General features: G+C 39.3%; 1 protein-coding gene across 26 annotated transcripts in view; it reads right to left on the bottom strand.

The window, feature by feature from the left end:
- NEB (nebulin) overlaps positions 1 to 21,947 on the bottom strand; it is a 194,936-nt gene that overhangs the window by 36,743 nt on the left and 136,246 nt on the right. For 25 of the 26 annotated variants that reach the window (XM_030579866.1, XM_030579881.1, XM_030579874.1 and 22 more), the window contains 23 exons: positions 21,698 to 21,895; positions 20,385 to 20,489; positions 19,281 to 19,385; positions 18,662 to 18,769; positions 17,905 to 18,012; positions 16,943 to 17,050; positions 16,295 to 16,399; positions 16,100 to 16,204; positions 15,801 to 15,899; positions 15,416 to 15,526; positions 15,136 to 15,240; positions 13,833 to 13,937; positions 12,972 to 13,076; positions 11,143 to 11,247; positions 10,733 to 10,837; positions 8,961 to 9,065; positions 8,361 to 8,465; positions 5,786 to 5,890; positions 3,360 to 3,464; positions 3,042 to 3,149; positions 1,449 to 1,553; positions 536 to 640; positions 314 to 418 (listed from right to left, as the gene is read on the bottom strand). In XM_030579866.1, the coding sequence (XP_030435726.1) occupies positions 314 to 418; positions 536 to 640; positions 1,449 to 1,553; positions 3,042 to 3,149; positions 3,360 to 3,464; positions 5,786 to 5,890; positions 8,361 to 8,465; positions 8,961 to 9,065; positions 10,733 to 10,837; positions 11,143 to 11,247; positions 12,972 to 13,076; positions 13,833 to 13,937; positions 15,136 to 15,240; positions 15,416 to 15,526; positions 15,801 to 15,899; positions 16,100 to 16,204; positions 16,295 to 16,399; positions 16,943 to 17,050; positions 17,905 to 18,012; positions 18,662 to 18,769; positions 19,281 to 19,385; positions 20,385 to 20,489; positions 21,698 to 21,895 (2,520 nt within the window). Of the gene's footprint in view, positions 1 to 313; positions 419 to 535; positions 641 to 1,448; positions 1,554 to 3,041; positions 3,150 to 3,359; positions 3,465 to 5,785; positions 5,891 to 8,356; positions 8,466 to 8,960; positions 9,066 to 10,732; positions 10,838 to 11,142; positions 11,248 to 12,971; positions 13,077 to 13,832; positions 13,938 to 15,135; positions 15,241 to 15,415; positions 15,527 to 15,800; positions 15,900 to 16,099; positions 16,205 to 16,294; positions 16,400 to 16,942; positions 17,051 to 17,904; positions 18,013 to 18,661; positions 18,770 to 19,280; positions 19,386 to 20,384; positions 20,490 to 21,697; positions 21,896 to 21,947 lie in introns of those variants that run through there. The other variant, XM_030579892.1, reaches the window with a different exon arrangement.

Here is a 21,947-nt window from a genome sequence, read left to right as displayed (position 1 = left end):
ATGAAATTCTGAGCAAAATTTCCAAACCTAGATTCCCTAAGTCCTTATTTAGATGCCTAAATAGAAGTGCATGTTTTTTAGAGATATTGAACAACCCCTACTCCCATTTAGGAACTGAGGTTCGGAAACTATGCCTAGACAAAATTATCTGCAACAAATTTCTACCAAATGACATTCACAAACTCCAGAGTTTCCATTTTGATGGTATTATATTTACAAAAACAACTGGACACACAACATAGGTTTTAGGTTCCTTAAATAGCATGTAAGCTGTTAGCAAAGGAATAAACGAAGTAGAAGTTCAAATACTTACATCACTTGCCAGGATGGCATTCTTCAAAGCCAAAACTGTATTTTTGTCATCTGTGACAGACAGTTTGCATCCCCTAAGGAACTCTCGGTCTAGCTTGTAGTCATACTGTCAGACAAGAAAAGAAAAGCTGACAAAAAGTCCCCCAAACCTTTGCTGTGAAAGAGTGATGGAGTGTGGGAGGGAAGGAGCATAAGCTAATACAATATTTTCTAGTTTCCTCACATCACTCTGTTGCAGAGATGCCTTAGCTGCTTGGAGAAAGTCAGGTCTATCAACAGTCCATTGCCAATGAGCCTTAGTTGCTTCATATTTCTTCTTGTAATCCAGCTGTTTAAAAAGACACATTAATGAAAATCATATCATTCATAAACTCAATATAGACAGAACCTATTTCTCCCCTTGCCTGAACAACTGCACGAGAATTGGGGGAAAGGGCAGGAAGTCATGCTTGGAAAAGTACACATCCATGAAAGCAACACTTTTGGGATATGCTTCTCTTCTGAGTCATGGACAATGCAGAGGAAGTCTATTTGTGCTGATCTTTTTCCCTGTCAGGTTGAAGGAGCATTTGCAGGATTGAAAAGTGGGTGTGGCCTCGAAGAAATTTGATATGTTATCTCACTAGCCATCTCAGTGCATCCTGGACCCACACAATGGTGTGAAGGCCTTCAGCCCTTCCTACATAGAACTTATGCTAGCTACAAGATTAAATAAATTAGCATGGAAAATACTAGGACCACCTACACCTCCATGCCTGAGGAATTAGGAAGTGCCTGAGGATAATTGGTGTTTGTGCTACATGTTGGAAATTTTGTATGCATGGATAATGCTTTGTAAGCTCAGCATTTCATTTCAACCCGTGATAAAACACCACATTCTTCAAAGATCATCAAAATTATCTGATAAGCAAAAGAACACAAAAGACCATGTTGGAGGTTTCAGCAAAATCCAGACTAAATGGAGATGTTCCGAATAACATTTTCTATACACTGGCTGTGATTTTCAAAAAAGAACATAAAGGGACCCACAGTCCCAATGAATTTCAATGGAAGGTGAGTCCTTAATTCCCATAGAGTCCTTTGAAATACCAGCCATTGACAATAACAATGAAAAGCAGTAATAGCACTGAACTCACATTGCTGTTTACTTTGTAGGCAGCTTTGGCAGCTTTAATATGAACAGCATCTGGTACAATGTTGCAGTGAGACTTATTCTTCTCATAAACTTCTTTGTATTTCAGCTGGTGAAAGAAACATATTCTGAGTATTTATGCATGTGCTACAACTCAATGAAAGTAAAACAACAGCAGCACCATGTTGAATTCTACTTTTAGGCAAATCACCTAATTGTTTAATTAAAAATTATAACAGAAAAGGAAGAAGCACCCATAGATTTTGTTTTCAGGCATTCCACACACAAAAGATACACCGTCTTCAGCTGGAGTTCCATTTGCATGGAAACATAAAGATGTATCAATTTAATTCAACATGAAATACACAGTCCACACTAACTTATGTTTAAAGCTTTTGACCAAGATTTTCAAGTGACTAATTATTCTGGGAGCCTACTACAAGATACTTTAAAGAGACCTGATCCTCAGAGAGTGAGTGCTCAGCACTTTCTGAAAATCAGGCTTCTTAAGGGGGCTCAAGTTGAGCTTTCAAAAATGTAAAAGCAGCAAAGAATCCTGTGGCACCTTATAGACTAACAGACGTTTTGGAGCATGAGCTCTCGTGGGTGAATACCCACTTCATCAGAAATACCCACGAAAGCTCATGCTCCAAAACGTCTGTTTGTCTATAAGGTGCCATAGGATTCTTTGCTGCTTTTACAGATCCAGACTAACACGGCTACCCCTCTGATACTTCAAAAATGTAGATACTCCAAATCACTGGCCACTTTTGAAAATTTTTGTCCTTCAGAATTGTGCATGGGCAACTAGACTATACTAATACTTTCTACTTCTCATCTATATGGCCCTCATTACTGTTATATCCATGTACCTCACAATCTTTTAATGTATTTATGAGGATGGGAAATCCCATTATTCTGATTTTACAGATAAGGATCTGAAGCACAAAACAACTGAGTAACTTGCCTAAGGTCACACAAGAAGTCTGTAGCAAAGCAGGACTTGTACCCAGAGCTCTCAGTTCCTTAGAGTAGTGCTATAACCATTGGACCAGCCTTGCACTCCTGTACTTTCATCCTTTCTTTTTAATAGCACCATTCATCTGAGAATTTCAAAAGTCTTTTACATACATTAATTAATTTAGCCACACTGCTCTGGGCTATTTATTATCCCCACAGTATGGACGGGAAAATGGCGTGACAGTGATTAATCCAAGGCAACACAAAAGCTACTGGCCAACCCAGAGAGAGAAACCAAGAAACCAGATGCCCAGACCTGTGATCTAAAAAGAGAATAGCTCAACCTGCAGCTTTCATTACAGGTAAGAACTGTTCTAGTCCACCCATCATTATCCCATGAACTACGCTGAAAAGCTACATGAATGAGCATAGCTTTTCAAAACATTGCTATATTGCCTGTCAATGTGTCAGATGCGGCAGGAGGAAATTTAGAATATATCAATATTATTTTAATTCAATAAGAGGCTAGTTGTTATGGCAGCATTATCTACAAGGTAGAAATAAACAGTATTGTGTAGTAAAATAAAGGTTAATTGTGCATCGTACTGATATCACATGCCAGGCATAGTTTACTTACATCACTTATTCTGTCTTTGACCTTGCGCATAAGTAGTAAGAGAGGGGTGTCATGGATTGTGGTGTACCCTTTAGACTTGGCCTTCTCAAATTCCATCTTGTAAATAATCTGAGGGTAAAAGTTGTTAAATCATATTTATTCTGGCTAACAATTCTGGTACAATTTAAGTGTTTTTAAAAAAATCAAGTTGAAAAATATTTTATTGTGGCTGAGGAGGACTCAATTTTTTAATTAGCATACTTCAAAGGTCACAGTTCAGAGTAGGAAGATGTACTTAAGATATATTTAGCATTATGATATTATGGTAATTATACTTACCTCACTGATTTGCTTGTTGACTTTTGCAGTCCTCAGATGTTCTGGGGTATCCACGATTGAAGTAAACTTGTCCTTCTGCATTTCATACTGCCTCTTGTATTTAAACTAATGGGGGCAAAGAAGAGGACATTAACTATATGAAACAAGAAAACGTCTTCAAGAAGAGACACAATCATGTTAAATTTGCATACTGCAATGTATGGGCCCATATCCCACTGAAGTCAGTGGAAGCTGGGCATGTGTGCATAGACAGAATGTGGCCCTATGAGCCAGACTGCATGAAGCCCTTATTCATATTGGAGCATCTGGGCCTGTTTGTGTGAGTTACTCCCGCATGTGGTCTCATGCTGATTCCAACGTGAATAAGAGCTCCACAGTCTGGCACTGCAAGTACATTGGCCTGAAGGTGTAAAATAGAACTCTGAGATTAAAAAGGATTCTAAGCAGTTCTGTAAGGTCAGTGAAAGTGCTGCTTTTGTTTTTAATCACACTGGACAAGATTCCCTTTTAGAATCAGTACCAGGCTGAAAGACTTTAATTAAGGCTTGGGAAAATATAAACATGGCAGACTGGACCAAGCAACCCCTCTAAATATTTCATTGCGTGCCAAACAATATTGGGGCACTGATGCCACAACAATGCTTGAAATATATGTGTACAGTTTCTTTGATGGCCATTTTGTCCAGCTCTGGGCCTAATCCTGTTCTCATGAAATACAGTGAGAGGAGGACTGGGCACTAAGAATGACAATTTACTACAGATGGGCTAGGGACAGGTGGAGGAAATCCAGAGTTTGTTAAAAAAACTAACTTGCACTTTATTCCCTGAATCATCCAAATTGAGAATATTTTGGTTACAAATGAGAAAATAATGCATGCATTAGAGATCAGAACAGCAAGGGGCATAAAATAAAGATAACAGCATACAAACAACACTCAGAACAGACTCGTCTCATGTGAACATGCAGGTCAGGCTGAGTGCTTATTTTCCATACTTCAAATATGCCAGAGTTTACTTGGCAACATTTTAAATAGAATTCCATTGCTGAATTCAACAGAAATTGTCTAACATATGCCTTTGCCATCTTAGTGCTGTGCTGTGGGATTTTATTAATGTTAATATAGTCTGAGTCTATTAGCTCCCATGTAATTGCTTTGCAATATTACATTTTCCATGTGTAGCTGAAAAGGAACAGCATTAGCTGGCCTATTAGGAAAGGGTGTTGTGGGTGGGTTTTTGTGGTGGTGTTGCTTTGTTTGCTTTTTTGCCAATGACATGGTTAACAAGTATGTAAGGAATGAGGATACAGAATGGAATTTTACAAAATTTAAACACTAACAAATGCTGTTGACTCAAGTACAGGTATAAATATGTAACAGCTCTGGAATGAGTTGCATTAACATCCACCTGGTACATCCAGAAACTATGTAGGAGTCCAGATTTGATGAGTCTGGAAAACTAAATTTAAACACTAAATATTAGAATCATTTCCATGTTGATGAATTTACCTTTCTTCATAATCAAAATTTTAAAAGCGTTTGTTTTTCCTTTGTTCTGTAAGAATGAAATAACTAAATTGTGCTCCCCTCTGCCCAATATGAACATAAAGGAATAAAGAGCTTCTCCCTGTTGCATGCCTGCAGAAGGACTGCCTGGAAACTAAACTGGATAAAAAGAAAAGCTGGGGCATGGAGTAGGTGGAGCCACAATTCCCTCACTTCCCCCCCCACCTCTCTCACACACACACACACACACAGCGGCAAGAGTACACTGCACTCCTCCTTGCGCTACTGTAGAGCTCTGAAAAGTATGGGTCTTCTGGAGACACTATGACTCCCAATGCTCCACCTGGGATGGTGAGGCTCCATACTATTTTCAGTACAGAGCTGCAGATAAATGCATAAAATAAATGCTTCCTTGGGTTTAAATTACATTCATTAGCCAATTCTGTCAAGGGGAATGTGCATAGGGCAAGGTAACACTCAGTATGAGAAAGGATGGCATAACTGGGTCCTGGGTGATATGAGTGATGGATGGGATACAATGCCACTTTCACAGTTTCATCCTGCAAACACTTATGAACATGAGTAAAGTTACTCACATATGTAAGAATCTGCAGGATTTGGCCGATGAACTACATTAGGAAATATTCATGATTAGCATTTTTTATTGAGGGTTATAATATGGCCCACTAGGTGAATGGAAAACCAGTTCAGGCTCTGATGGGAGCTGGATCAGGCCCAGGGAATTTTGAGGTATAATTTCAGATGCTCCATTACCAAGTAAAGAGTAGCAAATGCCCGGGGAAACATTAGAGCTCAAGATCAGTAGAAATTCAGATAATTCATAAATATTAAAATGTTAAACATTCAAGCAGCTAAACTGTGTGGATAATGCTTTCCTGCAACAGAAGCCATTCACATTACCTGGCTCCACAAGTTTGTGTTGTAAAGTGCTGTCAGCATATCTGGTCTCAGAATTTCATTACATCCATGTTGCAGGAACAACTTGGCACTAGACTTGTATTTTTTCTGTCCATGAAAAGAGCAATGAAGCACAAAAGATACTTGTGAAGTCAATGAACAGTACAGTTTTAGATCACAATCACATTCACAGTGATGAGATTTAGGCAAGCATAGTATGTGTACTCACATCATTGCATGCCTGGACAATATGCATCCATACAATTTTAAACATGCATTTTTAATTAATGGTGCCAATTTGTAAGGCTTGCAATGATTTACCAACTCCTTAAAACAATCAGAACATTGAAACACCTTTTGGAAAAAAAGAATAAATCTTAGACCAAAAGGGCATTTAATCAATCGAACAAGTCCACAGTTGCCTTATATTTGCAATTAGATGGAAAAAATAAGTGTAAAAATCATTTAAAAAAAAGAAACATAGTCAAGAATAAGTGCATGATACAACATCCACTGAAGTCAATCAGACTCTTTGCACTGATTTCAGTGGACACTGGATCAGACTGTAGGTGAGAAAGATGTATGCAGGATTGTTGTAGCTCTGTCGGTCCCAGGATATTAGAGAGACAAGGTGGGGGAGGTAATGTCTTTTATTGGACCAATTTCCTCTGTGTAAGCTTGAAAGCTTGTCTCTCTCACCAACAGAAGATGGTCCAATAGAAGATATTACCTCCCCCGCCTTGTCTCTCTGAGAAATATGTCATGCAAATATCAATTGATGCACAATATATGAGAATACATAGAGAAACGACAAACTCGTTAACTCAAAAAGCAGCTGTGGTCTTCGGGTGGCAAAACAGATACTGTGTGATAACACTGAACTAGAACACTGTAATATTGTAGGTGAGACTATGACATCATTGGCTATACACATTTCAGGCAGATAAAGATGTGTTGTGTGCGATCCAGCCACATTTTGCTTGCACTGGTCAGCACTGCTAGAGTAACAGACTGCTCAGTTTCTCTCTCCCTTTGGCCAGTAAGATTCTAGGCTCATCCACAACAAAACTGTAATTATCTTTCCTCTTCTCATACTCAGATTTGTATGTTAAATTGTAGCAAAGTAAAAAGGTGAGGGCACAAAGAAACACTGAGATAACAGCTTCAAAACTGACAACTTACTGTGCATAATATTTAAAAGGATATTGTTCAGGACCTCACCCAAGTTAGAAAAATAAAGAAAAAGCAGAGGAAATGTGGATAATTTATAAATAAGGCTAAGATTTTGTCATGAATATTTTTAGTAAAAGTCATGGACAGCTCCCAGACCCCAGTGATTAATCCAAGGCAACACAAAAGCTACTGGCCAACCCAGAAAGAGAAACCAAGAAACCAGATGCCCAGACTTGTGCTCTAAAAAGCAATAAACAAGAATTCACGGAAGCCTGTGACCTGTCTCCGACTAAAAATATCACTGACAAAATGGGACTCCAAGGTCTCTGCTGCCATGGTGAGTAAGAGTTCTGGGGTCCTGCTGCATGACAGCTGAACAGCTCTGGGCCCCGCACCACCCATGGTGGCTGGGAGCTCCAGGGTCCCTTGCCATGGGGACTGGGCTGCTGCAGGGTCCTCTTGCCTGCCACAGCAGCTGGGAGCTCTGTGGGAGTTCCCCTGCTGCCTGCTGTGGCTGGGAGCCGCAGGATCCACCCACTGCAGCTGGGAGCTGCAGGGTCCCCCGACCAGGGCAGGAGCTGGGAACTGCAGGGTGCCCCCCACCAGAGCTGGGTCTGGGAGCTGTGGAGGGGCCAGCTGGGAACTCCAGCCTGGAGCAGAAAATGTCACAGAGGTCTCTGGAAGTCACAGATTTCTTGAGTTCTGTGACCTCCATGACATAATCATAGTCTTATTTATAAAACAAATTCCCAAATTTATATTTAAGGATACAAGGTAAAACTTAAAAAAAAAGACTACAGCCCCTTTCTGCAACTCTCTCCTAAGCTGCCTTGTAATACCCATTCTGCATTCAAAAGAACTTCAGAATCATCCCTAGATGGTCAATATATTGAAATCTGCAGCAGGAGCTGGGGAATTCTAGCCTGAAGCTCTGTGTTGAAACACAGAGCTGGATAGAATAGATTTGTGGGTAGTATTGTTTTCCTAATGCTAATGAAATTCTTTATTCAGTGTGATTCTTTACCATTTTCACATGACAATCACAAGTTAAGTTTTACTGATTTAAAATCCTGTTTCTAAAAAGGAAACTGATACCTTTCAGAGTTACTGACTTTTTACTGGTCAGCAACTGAGAGAGCTCTTTGCATTTTCACTGCTGAAATGTGGGTCAAAAGGTTAGTCTGTTTTAGTTATTATACACCTGCTTTATTCATTGCTATAGATATCAAGAACATCCTTGCCCTTCTTCATTTTTGTCTAACTTTAAGACACATTTGTTTTCAGTAGCTTTTCATTTATTTCAATGTATTTTCCACTAGCAGGACATATGAACTTTTAATTTAATGAAGGGCCTTGATATGCCACTTCATCATGATATGCTATACAGGTCTGTTATCGTACTTACCTCATTCATTAGCTGAGTTGCATGTTTAAAATGCCTATTAATTGGACAGTCTGCTACATACTCAAACTGAGACTTCGTCTTTTCAAATGACTCCTTGTACTTACACTGGAGAAAACAAAGAAACTAGTCATTCCAGAGTAAAATTAAAAGAAAGACCATGAAAAAATATGAATTGAAAATATGTCTACACCAAAGGAATAGTGGAATTATTGCATATATAAATACATTTAAAAATGAAAAATATTATTTGGGTAATGTAGCTGTAGATATAGAAGTCTACTGTTTGTAATGGTCTTCCAAGGAAAGCAATGGAAACATCAAACCTTCAGACATTAGAAATTAGACTTGGAAACACTAAAAAACGTTCAGTAGAGAACAATTGCATTGGCAGTGGATAGAAAGGATTAACTAAAAGGTCCCTTTACTCTGATCTGTATGATACTGTAACTTCGATTATTTAAAATGTGTTGCACCAGATTCTGCCCTGAAATATTCATATCCATATCGGAGGGCAGAATTTGGTCCTTGAGCTAAAAGATAATCATCACACAACCAAACTTTAAAACAATTCTTCCAAAAGTCATAAAGCGATTTATGTACCCCACTGTAGAGGACTTTGTTCTTTTCTGCCAGAGCAAGATCAGGAGTATCCCAGGCATAACAACCAAAGCCTCTAAGCAATGATAAGTCTTCTTTGTATTTAAACTGTAGAAAGAAAGAAAGAAGAGAAGTTAAAAAACTTGGAATAATTTCAGTTGGTAAAAAAATATATTATCCTATTAATGCTGAAATACCATCCGGATCTAAGTCTAACACATGACAGTTATAGTTATGTGAGTTCCTGCATGTCATAAACAGATGGTTAAGGGTTAATGTCTCTTTTATCTGTAAAGGGTTAAGAAGCTCAGTAAACCTGGCTGACACCTGACCAGAGGACCAATAGGGAGACAAGATACTTTCAAATCTTGGTGGAGGGAAGTCTTTGTTTGTGCTTTGTGTTTGGTTCATTGTTCGCTCTCGGGACTGAGAAGGACATGACATACACCCAGGCTTCCCAATCTTTCTGAATCAGTCTTTCATGTTTCAAAATAGTCAGTAATAGCCAGGCAAAGCGGATTAGTCTTATGTTTGTTTTCTTAACTTGTAAATGTGTCTTTTTGCTGGAAGGATTTTTACCTCTGTTTGCTGTAACTTTGTATTTCAGGCTAGGGAGAGGGGGGGGTCCCTCTAGTCTATATGAATCTGAGTACCCTGGTAAAGCATTTTCCATCCTGATTTTACAGAGATAATTTTTACCTTTTCTTTCTTTAATTAAAAGCTTTCTTTTTAAGAACCTGATTGATTTTTCCTTGTTTTAGAATCCAAGGGATTGAGTCTAAATTCACCAGGGATTGGTGGGGGAAAGATGGGGGGATGGTTAATTCCTCTTTGTTTTAAGATCCAAGGAGTTTGGATCAGTGTAAGCCTCTCAAGGCAACCCAGGGAGGGGAGAGTCTAGGGAGAAAAAGGTGAGGGATGGTTAAATTCTCCTTGTTTTAAGACCCAAGGGATTTGGGTCTTGGGTTCCCCAGGGAAGGTTTTGGGGGAACAAAAGTGTGCCAGACACAGACTTCTGGCTGGTGGCAGTGTACCAAATTTAAGCTAGTAATTAAGCTTAAAAGTGATCATGCAGGTCCCCACTTCTTGAACCCTAAAGTTCAAAGTGGGGAAAAAAATATTATCCTATTAATGCTGAAATACCATCCAGATCTAAGTCTAAAACACGACAGTTATAGTTATGTGAGTTCCTGCATCAATTACCTTGCTAACTGCATTTGTTTTTATACAATTAAGGGGCCAGCTTGTAACCTCAGTTAAATCATTGGGGTTGCACAGTTGTAATTGAGAGCACAGCCCAGAAGAGTCATTGGGTTAAATCCTGACTCCAGTGGGAGTGATGCCACAGGATTTCACATATTAAATATAAGCCATGAAAAAAAATGAACATTGTTTTTATGTCTCAATAACATGCTCACAAAAAATCACCACTGAGATAGTTAAAAGTACCAGCGTCTTTCACATGTTGTAATAAGCCAGAAAGACTGCTAAACTGTTGCTAGGAGCTAGTCATGTGACAAACAAGTTCAAGCAACAGAAATAGGGCCCAATTCAACTTCCACTGAAGTCCATGGGAGTTTTGTCACTGCTTTCAATAGGAAGTGGCCTTGTTCACTTGATTTGCTCTGTTGATTCTGAAAACATGCCAAGCAACTGTGAAACTGATCACTCTTTCATTTCAGCAGACGATACCTGAGAGGAGTTAAGTGACACTCCATTTTGGACACCTGTTTTAAAAATGCAATGTCTAATATACAATAACCATTCAAACTCACATCGCTGATAGCATCTGTGACTGCACGATGATGAAAGTGCTCCGGACGGTCTGGGATAGATCTCCAGATTCCCAACTGGCTCACATAGTTTTCCTTATATTTCACCTACAAAAGGAGTTGAAAAGAAAGTTGCAAATGATGTAAAACAGTTCGAAAACATAATATATTAGTCACCCAATTTTATGACATTCCTACTTCTCACTACTGACTCTTCCCAAAAATGTACTTAAATGTGGGCCCGATTCTCATTTACACTAACCTTTTACACCACACTAGCAATGCAAAGTGGCCGTAGTGTAAATGAGCATTAGGCCCAGGATCTTTCACTGGGAGGGAATTAAATATAAAAGCTCTAGTGTCATACAGTTAATGACAAACATTAATCAGGACTAGAAATGCTGTATACGTACACTGCTGATGTCATCAGTGACCTTGCGATGATAGACAATATCCAAGGCATCTTTCACTGTGTGATATTTACCCTTTGCCTGCTCAAAGGTCTCTTTGTAGCGCAGCTGATAAGAAGAAAAATATGAACAAATTAGTTATATAGTCTGCCAGCAATTATTAAAGCTAAATGTATAGGCCTCTCTTAAGTCTAGAATTGCCTCCATAGTTGCTCACCCACAGAAACTTGGTTTTGACCTTCTGTGGTCTCTCAACAAAAACACTTCCTTTCTAGAAGTGTGGTCACACATTGCCATAGGTAAAGTCTCACCCAGTTTCATTATGGAAATTGGGCTCATGAGAATGACACAGGGGGATGCAATATCTCCCATCATGTTAATGTGGAGCCTAAGAAAATTTAATAAGTTTTGTTGCCCAAAATTAACTGCCTGACTGAGATCCAAACTGGAACTCAGTCGGAGAGGAAAGATTAGGCCCATCAAAGCAGGGATTTTCCCTGCTCACCCTTAGGCTATGTCTACAGTACAGCCTCTGTCAGCAAAACTTATGTTGTACAGGGTTGTGAATATTCTACCCCCCTGAGCAACATAAGTTACAGCAACTTAAGCGTTCATGTGCACAGCGCTATGATGGTGGGAGAGCTTCTCTCGCCGACACAGCTTCTGCCACTCGCAGGGTTGTTTTTTTATGCTGACAGGACAGCCCTCTCCTATCGGCATAGAGCGTCTTCACCACACGCACTGCAGCGGTGGCGATGCAGCTATATCGGTACTGCAATGCTGCTGCAGTGCTGTACATGTCGACATGCCCTAAGAGTGAAGATGAAGAAGAAAGGCACCATACATCACAGAAGTACCCTGTACAACAGCAATGAGTGCTGAATTTAGTATAAAAACATCCATCCTTGTCCCCAGGCATGCTTTGAATGGCGGAAAGCAAGAAGGTCATTCCAGTTCTAAGTTTACTGGAAACTCTCCAACCTCCACAGTGCAGAAACCCTGACCCACACAGAAGTTCTGTTGTATGAGAGCTGGGAGGCTCATTCACAGCACGAAAGCTCGCAATCACCAGTGCAAAGCTGAGGTCTTTTGCCTTTCTATTTTGGACATGTGTAACTGAACAAGTTGACCTGATGGGCAGCCCAATACATAAGCCCAATACCTTTCTTTCAGACTTTTAATGGCCTAGGTGCCAATTTGCAATCAGAAATGTACACCACAGATCTCATTATATAGCAGAACACATCTACAAGTAACTTTAAATTAATATTCCACACTTGAAACAAAAACCCATTTCATCCTCAGATCCTTACCCAGGTCAGCTCAGACAGAAATTGATTTTTTCCAAATCTGCATTCTAAGTAAAAGGGAATGAACTCTCAGTGAGGATTGAGATTTATTCCTCAAACAGCACTGAGATGAAGAAGTGGGATAAAAGCATTTCTGTGCTTGCTTCCAGCATCAGTACTTTCACTCTAATCTATATTATTTGTAAATGTCACATGGGGAGGCAATTCATTTTGTCCTGATTTATTTCTCTCATCCTCTTTTTTTTTTTTTAATTTTTTTTTTGACTAGCACATTTGAACACAAGATTGGCTGGAGAAAGACAAACATAAAAAGTGCCTTCAGTCCAAACATAGGAATCTCATTGACATCATTTTATGATCAGCATGGAGATAGAGTGACAGATACAGCATGCACCATAGTGGGATTTGGATGCACGGGCAGGCTATTTTATATATTGCCATATGTTCATTTTCCCTAGTTCCTTTTCTGCTCTATCGAAAGATGAGAGAAAATGTCAGTGATGCTGTCTGCAGGATACATACATCACTAGCATTCCAGTAAGCCTTCTTAGCCCTGATGAGGATAGGAGTGTCAGAGACAGTTGTGTACTTGTGCTTCATCTTCTCATATTGGGCTCTGTACTTTTTCTGAGATCAGATGGCAGGAGGGAAAAGAACAAAAATATAATTAGTTACAAAGATATTTGCCCAGCTGATGCTGTGTTAAGACCCAGGGAAGCTAAATTTAGTACACTTCGTTGAGCGTCATTACTGCAAGATACTAAGTGCATTCAAATTCCACTGAAGTCAATGGGAGTTGAAGTTGCTCAGAAGCTCCCGAAAGGTGCTCAGCACCGTGTAGAACCAGGTCCTAACCAATCTGCTCTGCATGATGGCTTACAGAGGAATGGACACATTTTTTATTTTGGGGGTTGGGACTAGAGCTAAAAATAATAGTTGTTGAACATCACTTTAATGAGTAGTTTTGTACCATGACAACATTTGTCCACTTTTAATAAACACATAAACCAGCTTCTGTTCCAAATTCAGTGTTTATTTTATTTATTAATGTAGCCCTGAAAGGATTTATTTTATTTTATTTTAGTGGGGGCAAGGGGGCAGATGCTAAAGCTACCTCCATGGCTTCATAAGTCTGAATATTACAGATACGCATTTAGAAGCAGATGATTTTTCTCTTTCATAAAACATTTCTCTGTGTTAGAATTATATATTAAACGAAAAAATACCCAGGGATCATACAAGGAAATGTAATACTTAAGAATCAGAAGATTTACAATAAATAAAACTGTGTTCTGTTACTCCTACACTCCCCACCCCTATTAATGTTAGAATTGGAACTTTCACATAGTATAACTGTGCTGAAGATGGGAGCAGGTATCTTACCTCACTGACCATGTCCTTCACATGTTTTGCAAGCGTCAAGGCTGGGGTCTGATCACCAACATGGTGATGGGGTCTCTCTTTGGTGGCTAGCTCTACATACAAGTACTGTGACAAGAAAAGAAAAACAGAAAGTTCAAAAAATATGTTTCTAATTAACTTTATCTTGGGAACCCTACAAAATGAGTTTGCTGAAAATGCATACGTACACACAGACATCATGAAAATGTAATCCAGTCATTCATCTTCCAGGCCCTCCCTCACCTCATCCTTCTTCTATCTCAATACTCTGGCTACTCCATAAATGCCAGCAAAATATTTACGAATCAAAATCCCAAAAGAGCATAATAGCAATGGCCTTCACACAGCCCTTATTAAGAGCTTTTATTCTGGGCCATCTTTAAAACACATTACTGATTATCTACAAGACCAGGATTTCACCTTTTGTAACTGGAAAAACTACAGGGAACGTACCCAGGTGTAACACGTATGGTGGATGCACCAATTAAAAGCAAGTTTCTGGCTTTCACAACCACATGCAGCAGTGGAGACAGCAGGAGATACAGCATCCAGGTGTAGCACACACATTCTACATGTGGAGGGCAAAGGCAAGCACAGCACCTCAAGGGGCTCTGAGGGGAGACTACTCATATGTATGAATTATACCTTTAAAGAAGTACAGAGGGGAGGCCACCTTTTGCTAGCCTCTGAGTGGTAGCAGTTGCAGGAGGGGTTCTGGTTCTGGCCTATTTTGAGCCACTGAGTGCTACAGCCACTCTAGGTAACTTTTACACACTGTGAATGCAAGAAACCCTATTGTGCTGGCCCCTGTGCACAAGGGAGAAGAACTCTTTGCAACTTCTGCCTTTGTTCACCCACACACATGCACCTGCACACGCTAGACCTACTTATTTGTCTAAATTGTACATGCAGGTTTTTCACATCACTTGGCAGACTGCACATCAATTAAAAAATGTCATCTTTTTACCTGGCTAATGAGCCCATTAATAAAGACAGATTTATTTGGCTACCTGGGTTGGGATTTTAGAGAATCTGAATGCAGTTGTATGGGAGTTTAATAAAGATTTCTGCCACTTCAGATGAACGGAACTGGACATGTTTGTTAAAGAAACATCATGAGCTTGAGAATCATATTGTCATTTGAAAATGTGTATTAATCATTATTACAAGTCATCTCTAAGATTTCTAAGTTGACTTCAGAAGGGTTGTGGGGAGCGCTGTAGTACGATGGATTCAACAATCAACACAGATTCCCAGCCCCTTTTCTATTAAGGAAGAATTTTACCTGACTCTGTATTTTCTGTCCTTTCTTGGCTCGTAAGAAATCTGGTGTATCAAGGATTGACGTGAATTTCGTCTTTTGCTTCTTGCCTGCAGCTCTGTAAACCACCTAGAAGGAGACAAAGCCTGGCAGTTATTTCCTTTGTTACAAATGTTCAATTAGCATTTAGTTATTCAAAGCTGGGAAAGGATAAGGACTAAAATACATCAGGAAAGCCAGGGAGATGATCTGAGCTTCTTTTGATCATTGCCAACCAGAACAGATAAAATAATGCAATACTTACTTCACTCAAATGTGCCTTCAGCTCCTGAACTTTCCTGTATTCGGGAGTGTCCAGAACCACACTGTATTTATCCCGCATCTTCTTTGCTGTATTGGTGTATACGTAATTAGACTGAAAACAAATAAACATGACACATATTGAAGCTGCAGTATTCTCAGCAGTGTATAGAAAATGTACAGGGGAGCCTAACATGGGTAACAGCTGATACAGCAGCATCACACTCCCTGGCTAGTACTTCGAATCAGCTGTTTCGAAGCAGCATAGCACGAAACACTCTGAGTTCCTTAATCATTCTGATGTAGCACTTACCACAGATCATCTTGACAACTGTGCATCAGTAAATAATGAATCAATATTAAATTACGTGTCAGAAAAAAGAACATACCCAAAGCTCCCGCAAGTGACGAGCACGGACCATATCAGGAGTATCATATAGGAAGCAACCCAGGCCCCTCAACCAGTGTAGATCCTCTTTGTATTTATTCTGTGAAGCAATCATAAAAACAGAAAATTAAAAGTTGATCCTTTTGGAAAAACGTGAATAATCAAACAAACAATCATATTATTTTAGCTTGTATACAATTTAAATGTCAAGCCAAATTCTTCTCCCATTGACATCTGCATATGTGTGACTAGGAAAAGAGTTTGGCCCATCACATTCAAAGGCAAGGTATCTTTGCTTACATCACTTGTGATATCTCCAACATGACGGCAATGGATCACTTGAGGGGTGTATGGCAAGGAAATCAAGTGTCCCTGCATCTTAAAGAAATCTGCCTTGTAGATCAGCTGAAAGACAAAGGGAAAATATTACATATATTTATTCATGCTGAATATATCAAGCATCTCCTTTTTATAAAACTGAAAAATGAGACATACATCACTGATAGCTTCCTGTGTGGCTTTGACTTGGCGAATTTCTGGTGTGTCAGGGGTGGTATGAATCTTGTCCTTATTTTTGTGGTATATCTCCCTATACAGCCTCTGCAGCAAAGGAGAGAGTATTCCATGTGTTAAAAACAGAACTCATGAAAGAAAGCCAAACTGCATCCAGGTTAGCAGAAAATAAATAGCTATTGCTTTATTAACCGCAGACTTCCTTCTACTTCCATGCACTAGATAGTACAGAAGGACAGGAGAAAATGGAACCATTTTTCTAGAAAGATTTGGTTCTTACACAGTAAAGACATTTCACAACAACTATTTTATTAACATCTTGGAAACATGTTACAGAGAATCTAAGGCCCAGATCATGCAAACACTTCTGTATATGCTTAATTTAAGCACATTTAAAACTCAATGGTTAAGAAAGTGTGTGGGGTTTTTTTGCAAGTTTTGGGCCAAAAAAATATTGAAAATATGGATCTCACTAGCAAAGAGACTTATCAGTTTCTCAACAGCTTTTATTAAATAGCAGCTAAATTGTTTTATGAAATTATGTTGTAATGTATTTTAGTATACACCAGAAATATCAAATAATGATGTGTTAATACAAACATATATACTGGTAATTAACATTTACAGTACCTCATTAAGAACTTTATTCACTTCCCTTATATGCTCAAAGCCAACAGCTTTGGGTCCAAGAGTGTAGCCTTTAGCCTTGATGTGCTCATAGGCTTCTTTGTATTTAAGCTGTAAAATTAAAAAAAACGTTTAAAATAAAAGGGAGTAAGAAAAATCTTATATGATGTTGGCTGTGACTGCGTCTGTAATAAATGCCTGTTTATCTACTATTATTTACAGCCAATATAAAGAAACGACTATATTCAGGTTTGGCAGCTTCTATACAACACAAAGAGCCAGACTTTGAAAGGTATTCAGATGAGAGTGGGTGCCTAGGCACGTCTGAAAATCATACTAGGCATCTATATACATTTGTAAGCACCTAAACCTTTAAAAATCTGTATGGGTAGGTGGTGTATTGAGGGCTCCAAAGGATGTTCAGATTCAGCTAGCTCTGTGAGAGCTTCTGCCAGAAGAGCATCCCAGCACAAATCAAAGCCTTGCTCTCCTACTAGATTATCCTGATTATCCTGCCCTTCCTCAAGGGTTAATTTTGCCTGGGGCAAGGTGGCTCCACTGACACAGGATTAAATCAAGCCCAAAATGTGACCCTTATGAATCCTGAACTATGGAAAATAAGCCACACATCTTTAATAGATACGTATCATGCTAACTTTGAGAGATTTCATGACACATTTGGATTCTATGGTTCAAAATGATGTAGTAGAAACTAACCTTTGGGGGGCGATTGCTATTGAGATTAGTGTTTTTGTTTCACTTCTCATGCATTTGATAAGGAATAAATATCAGAGGGAAATTTATGTCATGATAGGAAAATATTCAGGTCTTTGTACAGTTCATCAGCTTTTACAGATATTCAGGGCAAACATAATCAGCTGCATAGCTGAATAGCAACTTCCTTATAGCAATATTGTACATTCCCATAGGTTGCCTAGAGATCACCAACTTAGTATATTACTTACATCGCTGCCTATGTATTGGACATGTTTAGCAAGCTTAAATCCTGGAGTATCTGGTGGGAGTTTGTATCCAGTGGGGAGGGCATGCAAGCCAGCCCCCCGGTACAGATTCTGCAGGAAAAGTAAAAAAGTTACAATTACATAAAATATGTGAGGGAGTTTGCTGGTATTGCATAGCAAGTATCTTTTTCGCAATGGACCAAATCCTTCCCTTTTTAACTCCACTGATATCATCTTAGGCACGCAGATAATAAGCTACATCAGGTATCTTTGTTCACGAAGATTTTTTAGTTTAATTTCAGAGCAATAAAGACTAGCCATGATGGGCCAGAGGAAAAGCTGAAATCATCACACAAGCTGGGTTTGGGGTACAAGGAAGAGGCTTGGAGAAAATGAACTCTGTCGCTAAACCTAGAATGCAATGAAGAAATGCTGGCTGGGTCTTGGATAGATGGCTTTCAAAAAGCCAGATGGTTTAGAACAGACTGTATTCTGGATCTCCAGTCTTGGAATGCAGCAAGGAGAATGACGTCCTGACAGATTGGATTGCTGGCTCTGAAAGGTTTGCATTCTGAGCTGGCATCTTCACCGAGAACAATCACAGAGAACATAACCAGTTCTAATGGGGAGAATTCCCCGGAGTTTTGTAAACTGGAAATATACACTCCCAACATTGTTGAACAAGCGTATGTGACACCCAAGAGCAGAAGTTGGCCATTATTCTTTAGTATCCTCTTAGAAATGAAAACTTGCTACTTACTTCACTCTGTATCTTATGAGCATGCTTTGCCCGCACCAAGTCCACTGTTTTATCGGTGGGGGTCATAGTGCCTCTAATATTATGCACATATGCATGGCGATAGACAGCCTAGGAAATAAGAAAAAAACAGTTAGCTTATTGATACCATTTCGTGATATGTGTTTGTCTCAGTGATTCTCAAACTGTGGGTCAGGACCCCAAAGTGGGTCACGATCCTGCTTTAATGGGGTTGCCAAGCCCCACCACCCGAGGGCTTCAGGTTATAGGCTCCCTCCTGGGGTCATGTAGTAGTATTTGTTGTCAGAGGAGAAGCACAGTACAATGAAGTTTAGGAACTCCTGGTCTAACTTATTGTGGGTCATTTAGTGTTTGCTGGCTTATCAGGACCATCTTTTGAAATATGTAGAGGGAAAAAGCTTCACATTCAGGGCATGTTGTGTAGAACATGCTTGCCGTGCTGCTGAAAGCAGCTGTTGCCTAATATTCTATTGATGGTATAGCAAAGGATGGTACTGGACTAGCATGAAGTGATTCCAATATGTCATTAAATGTTACATTATTGGAATTATTGAGACATGATACATATCATTCAGGGATGAAATGTGGTATAAAGACTTACATCACTCAGATTCTTGCCACTAATGACATTCTGGACATAATAAGGGGTGTCAGTGATCATGGTGTAGTCATTCTTCATTTTCTCTGCCTTAGATTTGTACTTAATCTGCAGAGAGAAAGAAAACAATTTGATTATTGCAAGTCTGGTTGTTTAATTAAACAACTTGCTTAGGCACAATATTAGTAATTCAGTAAAGTCAATTATATTTAAGCAAAAAGAAAAGAAAAAAGCACTCAGGTGAGACATCTGACTAGATAAAAACAGTCATAGCACTACACTTGGGGAACATTAGAATACTTCAATAACACATCATTAGAATACTTCAATAACGTAACTATTCTGTCATTAAATATTTGTATGTACCATAAAAAACCATGAGCCCCCAACATTCTAAAGAAAAGCTCCTGAGGAGATGTCTTCTTTGTAATCAAAACCATTATCTACAACTACTTCAACTGCTTAATCCTCAACTAATAATGGGTAAGAAAACTTTGCCTGCAAAAAAAATTGACTCATCAAAATCAATGACATTACTTCTAGAATGTATGAATTTTCATTCAGTGCTGCTGTACAGTATACACAGCACAGCAGCCCTGTCGCAGCTTCTGGGGAGCCCCCTGAGATAAGTGCCACCTAGAGCCTGCACCCCTCACCCCCTCCTGCACCCCAGCCCTGCCCTGAGCCCCCTCCCACACCCAAATTCCCTCCCAGAGCCCATACCCTAACTCTCTGCTCCAGTCCTGTGCCCTCTCCCACATCCAATCAGTGGCCCTGATTCAGTAAAGCATTCCCATTCCAGGAGAGCATCTCAGCATGTATATCCCTCTAACGTCAGTCAGACTTAAGCCCATTCTTATGCACTTTTCTGAATATGCATGTTCTTAAACAAATATTTAAGTACTTTCCTGTGGGGGAGGAGGGGCCTATATGACAACACCTAATTACTGCAGATCAATAAAATTTAAAGAACTCAATCTGAACATTTCAATGCAAGGAGGAAATGAAATGCCCATCCAGGCTTCGTCAGCATGGTATTTTAAAGAGTAAGACTAGACGTGAAGGAAACTGAAAAGCAGAACCGAACTAGAGACAATTCAGACTTACATCACTGCGAAGATCATATGCATGTTTGGCATGCAGAATTTCAGGAGTATCCCAAACAAAGCAGCCAATGCCTTTCAGCCAGTTAAGGTCATCCTTGTACACAATCTAGAGTATTATAAAAAACAAGGAAGTGTTTGAGAATTTCACTATAGCTTCATCACTTAGCTATACATTAACCCTAGATGGCAGCTTTCAATAGTAAATATCTTTTCCAGTATTCTGAAACTAATTTGCCTGGACCCTGATACAACAAGCACCATTGGTTCTTTTAGCTTTTAACTGAACTGAGGGTGCAGGGTGAGGGAGCTTATACAATTAGAAGTAGTTTGACAGGAAGGTTTTCAACTAACCTGTATTTTGCATAATGATGTATTGCTGCTGAAATAAGTTATACACCGGGCATTTCAAAATCCAGGGAATTTTGCCAAATACTAATGATTTTTCTCTCTTTCAGATTCTGGGCATTTTTTTTCAAAATCTGAGTGTGTTTTCTTCAAAGCAAATACAACCAAAACATACTTTAAAAAAATCTAAGCAACTGTGTGAAAATTTGTATTTTCTGAAACTAAGCAGAAGATACAAATCTTCAGAGAGATCATAAACCTGTGCTAATGCAAGGAATTCTCACAGTCCCTGTTACCAGCAGCTATACTTATTGGTATGAAAGACGTAATAAAGAGAAAGAAGTACTGAAAAAAGGTTGCAATTCTGAACTTTTTTGGTATGCATATCTATTCTGTGGATGAAATTCACTTTACCTGCATATAGATAGAGTAACTGACTGCACCCAAATAGCTGATAGAACAGCAGCTACTGCCTTGCATGTTCTACTGGGGCCACTGGATTTGCAGAAACACAGAAGCTATGGCCCTTCCTCTGGCTTGCCCCCATATTGGATCAATCCTGGAGAACCTTTTACCACATGGGTCAACCCACCCAGGGCATCAAAATTTCCAGAGTACCTTGCACTATTGATTAATTACTTTGGGTAATTTATAAACACAACATGGGAAAGACTTTGGAGAACTGTCTGATCACTAGACTTGCAGTGCTGTGGTCTAATGTTCATACCGGGAAGAAACCAGACTGTGCCTGTTCAGTTTGATCTAAGCTAAACACCTGTGGTATAAGCAATGTTTGTAAATAGTTTTGGACAGCTGTTATGTGCGGACATAAAACAATGCACAAATATTGTAATCTCGGGATGTTCCAACATTTTTTCTGCAACACATTTTCACCTGTTACAGACAGAATCTAACAATAGAAATCTCTTTGAAAGTTGAACAGTGACATAATATAATTTGTAGGCTTACTTCACTGAGCTGGTCAGTGACTTTTCGAACATGAGCGTTGATCTGAAGGTCTGGTAGGCAGGTCCACTCATGGAGATGGAGGCGATAATCAATTTCACTGACTTTTTTCTGTGTGGCCCTAGCAGCTACAATGTCTACCATGTCTGGAAGAATGTGGATTTTGGTCTTGTTCTTTTCGTAGACTTCTTTGTACAGGCGCTGTGAAATTAAAATATTATGTTAATAATGGGAGAAAAAAGAGTCTGACATC

The sequence above is a fragment of the Gopherus evgoodei genome, chromosome 11 (assembly GCF_007399415.2).
Source record: "Gopherus evgoodei ecotype Sinaloan lineage chromosome 11, rGopEvg1_v1.p, whole genome shotgun sequence".
Taxonomy (NCBI): domain Eukaryota; kingdom Metazoa; phylum Chordata; order Testudines; family Testudinidae; genus Gopherus; species Gopherus evgoodei.
Note: the sequence above shows the minus strand (reverse complement) of the source record. Positions and strands in the feature narration are given on the sequence as shown.